The 3,602-nt window shown below is 34.2% G+C and overlaps 1 protein-coding gene across 14 annotated transcripts in view; it reads right to left on the reverse strand.

Moving 5' to 3' along the window:
* CaMKII (Calcium/calmodulin-dependent protein kinase II) overlaps window positions 1–3,602 on the reverse strand; it is a 123,018-nt gene that overhangs the window by 3,392 nt on the left and 116,024 nt on the right. For all 14 annotated transcript variants that reach the window (XM_018452310.1, XM_018452315.1, XM_018452308.1 and 11 more), the window contains one exon: window positions 2,429–2,504. In XM_018452310.1, coding sequence (XP_018307812.1) covers window positions 2,429–2,504 — 76 coding nt within the window. The remainder of the gene's footprint in view (window positions 1–2,428; window positions 2,505–3,602) is intronic.

Genomic DNA, 3,602 nt, shown 5'->3' on the forward strand with positions numbered 1-3,602 from the left:
TAATACTTTTGTGCGCGGAATAATGAGACCAATTAATTGTTTGATACAATTGAATATTTTGCCCAAGCTGACCAATTGGAATGAAATTCGCCTTAACAAATTGTTAACTTCAAACCTTTATAACTCAAAAAGTACTTAATGAAAAAATGTTTTATTATAGTGTTTTGGAAAGCTCTCGAGATAAGCTATAAAAATATGCAATAAAATGTAGGGGTTCCATTTAAAAAAATAAGGTTGATCTTGAAATGACCTTAAAGGACATGGTCAAGATCAAAGTCAAGGTCATCATCTTACTCCTCGCTTGAAACCATACAACTTTGCTATTGGACATTTTCTCCAAAATGCATTCTAACTGAAGACATTAGGGGGGTCCGATACTTTTCGATGACCCTGTGTGTATATATATGTATATATATATATACATATATATCTTTCAGTTAATTTAGAATCATTTTTCCTTCAACAGAAAGATTTTTCGTTTCATTTAAAGAAAAATCTAAAGTAACATTTAAAAACAGCAATCGAGGCCGCTGTTCACACACACATTAAGATTTTTTTACTCATAAGTAAACCTACCCAAGTGTAACTCTCCGATTTTGATGAGTTTTTATAATAGTATGTTGTTCTTCAGACCAAAATAAGCGACACCTATTTTTTTATACGTGCCTATACGCACTTTTAAGAGGTGAAACACCCCTTTAAAAAAAATCGGTTTTTCTCTTTCGAAGCGAATATCGTCGAAACTATAAGAGGTAGAAAAAAATTTCTACAATAAAAATTGAATGGTATTAAGAGTACTTTACAACTATAGTAAAAAAAATTTTTTTAATTATTTATTTATTGTATACTCCCAACTCCACCCCTATTTTCAAAAATTTTTAAACTTTTATATGACGAAAATTACAGAGCATTTATTGCTGAAAACAACGGTGTGTATTTAAATCACTTTCCGAAAAATCATTTTTCAGATATGAACGAAAACGTCTCTATGTACGCGCTCCGTACGTATTCATACACGCGTGCGCGTGTTGTGTATGTATGTGTGCGGGAGGAATACCCGAAAAGTGCCATAAAACTAATAGAACTCTTTGAAATCAGACAGCGCATCTCATATTCGTTCCTTCTAGAGACTATTTTTTAGGGCAAAAAATTGTTTAAAAATCAAAATAACAATGTTAGGTGTCAGAACTATGTATCTTTTCAAATCCTATAAGAAACTGTGGCTGGAAACTTTTTTAGACGAAGTTGGCCCTGTGAATTTGACGTCTCATTTTGAATTTTGGGTTTCTCGGCTTTAATGGCCGAAACTATTTATTTATCTTATATAGAACTATTGAAAATAAACTCAGAATTTCTTAATATTTAATGAGTTTCCACCAAGTGAGACGCTATCTTCACACATACCCCTAAACGTGAGAGGCAAGGGGACTCACGTAAATCAAGCATTCCAAACGTATGAGGCAAGGGTATTCCTCCCGCACACATACATACACAACACGTGCACGCGTGTATGAATACGTATGGAGCGCGTACATAGAGACGTTTTCGTTCATATCTGAAAAATGGTTTTTCGGAAAGTGATTTAAATACACACCGTTGTTTTCAGCAATAAATGCTCTTTAATTTTCGTCATATAAAAGTTTAAAAATTTTTGAAAATATGAGTGAGGGTGAGAGTATACAATAAATAAATAATTAAAAAAATTTTTTTATTAGAGTTGTAAAGTACTCTTAATATCATTCAATTTTTATTCTAGAAATTTTTTTCTACCTCTTATAGTTTCGACGATTCGCTTCGAAAGAGAAAAACCGATTTTTTTCAAAGGGGTGTTTCACCCCTTAAAAGTGCGTATGGGCACGTATAAAAAAATATGTGTCGCTTATTTTTGTCTGAAGAACAACATACTAAAAGCTCATCAAAATCGGAGAGTTACACTTGGGTAAGTTTACTTGTCAATATGGCGCGTATTATCTACAATATCATATAAATGCGGAATGATTTTTTTATCATCCTGTATACAATATTATCGGGAGCATCGGCTATTTCTACCAGATTAATCGCCTATCGTCCAAATTCAATTTTAAGTGATATATGTTGATGAAATGTAAATATCGTCATAGTGGTTTAACAAATATAAAATGTAAAACAAAAATATTGATAAAATATTGATATATAGCTTGATAAAAAGCTTCATCGAATGATGTATTCTTTAACAAAAACTTTATATATGATATCTCGAATCTTCCTATTTTCAATATTTTTTAAATCTGAGTATCCTTTATTTAAATAATCTGAAATAAATTTTTTCTCGTTGACGTTAGGAAAACTATAGGCAAACTTATCAGTACTTGAGCAATTTTTTATCGTGTACGAACGTACACGAATAGCCCTTTGAGTCTCTTTAATAAACGATTATATCGTTACTTACGTGTATGCTTCGAAATCTCCAGTGTTGATGCTCTCGATCAATTGCTCAGTCATCTTGATGATTTCCTGTCGGCGTGCTGGAATCGTCAATAGATCAATGAATCAATCGGTTCGTGCCGAGGCGTTCAGCACGCCCATTGGGCTTACCGACATATTATACGGTACAAATACAGTCGCATGCACTTTATCTTTTCGTCAACTTTTCTAAAGCCCTACACCATTGCGGCCCCTGGTTGTGCATAAGAACAATAAGCCATACTCGCGCAATTAATTTCCGTATCGAGCGCGAATTGGATTCGTGGATCGGATCCTTGTCAAAGAACAAATATAGCCTAATTGAGACGACTATAATCAAAGCAATAAAAAGATGAGCGCTCACAATTTTATACTCAATTTTTATACAAAAAATTGTAAAAATTTGTAACAGTTAAAATTGCTATACAATAAAATACTAATAATTTCATAAATATGTATATCGGAAAAAACTTGCGGAAAATTATCTATTATTAACTAATCGATCATAGTAAACTGATATATTAAAGTGAAGAATATGTAATAATAAGAAATAATATTGTTTACTTCAACGCGCGCGTTTAACATAATACCTATATGTATTAAAATAAAAAATCAAGATACCGGCTGATACAAGTGACCCTTGTCCACTTGGCTGACATCAGAGCTCTTTCACGCTCTCAATGATTCGTGATTACGAAATCACAAGCGCGCAATGCACGATCGTGTCTAATTCAGTGATCGTTTCGTGTCGGCTGAGTGGTGAGTTCCGAGAGAGTAACTCGAATTGCCAAATTGGCGATTGAGCAGCGCAGCGCGTGTCTCGCGTTTCTGTCATTCTCTTCAACGGCCTTTCCCCTCAGACTCATTCAGGCTGTCGTTTCATTCACTCAACAAGTACATCCATCCACATGTTCATCGACGCACACTTCACGCAGCGAACCTCCTGACTTTTCGATCGTATTCGTGCTCTCTCGTCGGGATGTTTCATGCGTAACGCGTGCACGCATCAACTCGACGGTGCGTCTAAATTGTTTCAATCTCTTTAAGGGGATGCTGGAGTGACCAAATTATCACATTACAGTTGTATAAAAATCTTCGAATTGACTGAACGGAATAAAAAATCCTTTTACAGGATTAAAGTAGACGCAAAATTAGGAGGT

Source organism: Mycetomoellerius zeteki, unplaced genomic scaffold, assembly GCF_001594055.1.
Source record: "Mycetomoellerius zeteki isolate Tzet28-1 unplaced genomic scaffold, Tzet1.0 scaffold343, whole genome shotgun sequence".
Classification (NCBI taxonomy): domain Eukaryota; kingdom Metazoa; phylum Arthropoda; class Insecta; order Hymenoptera; family Formicidae; genus Mycetomoellerius; species Mycetomoellerius zeteki.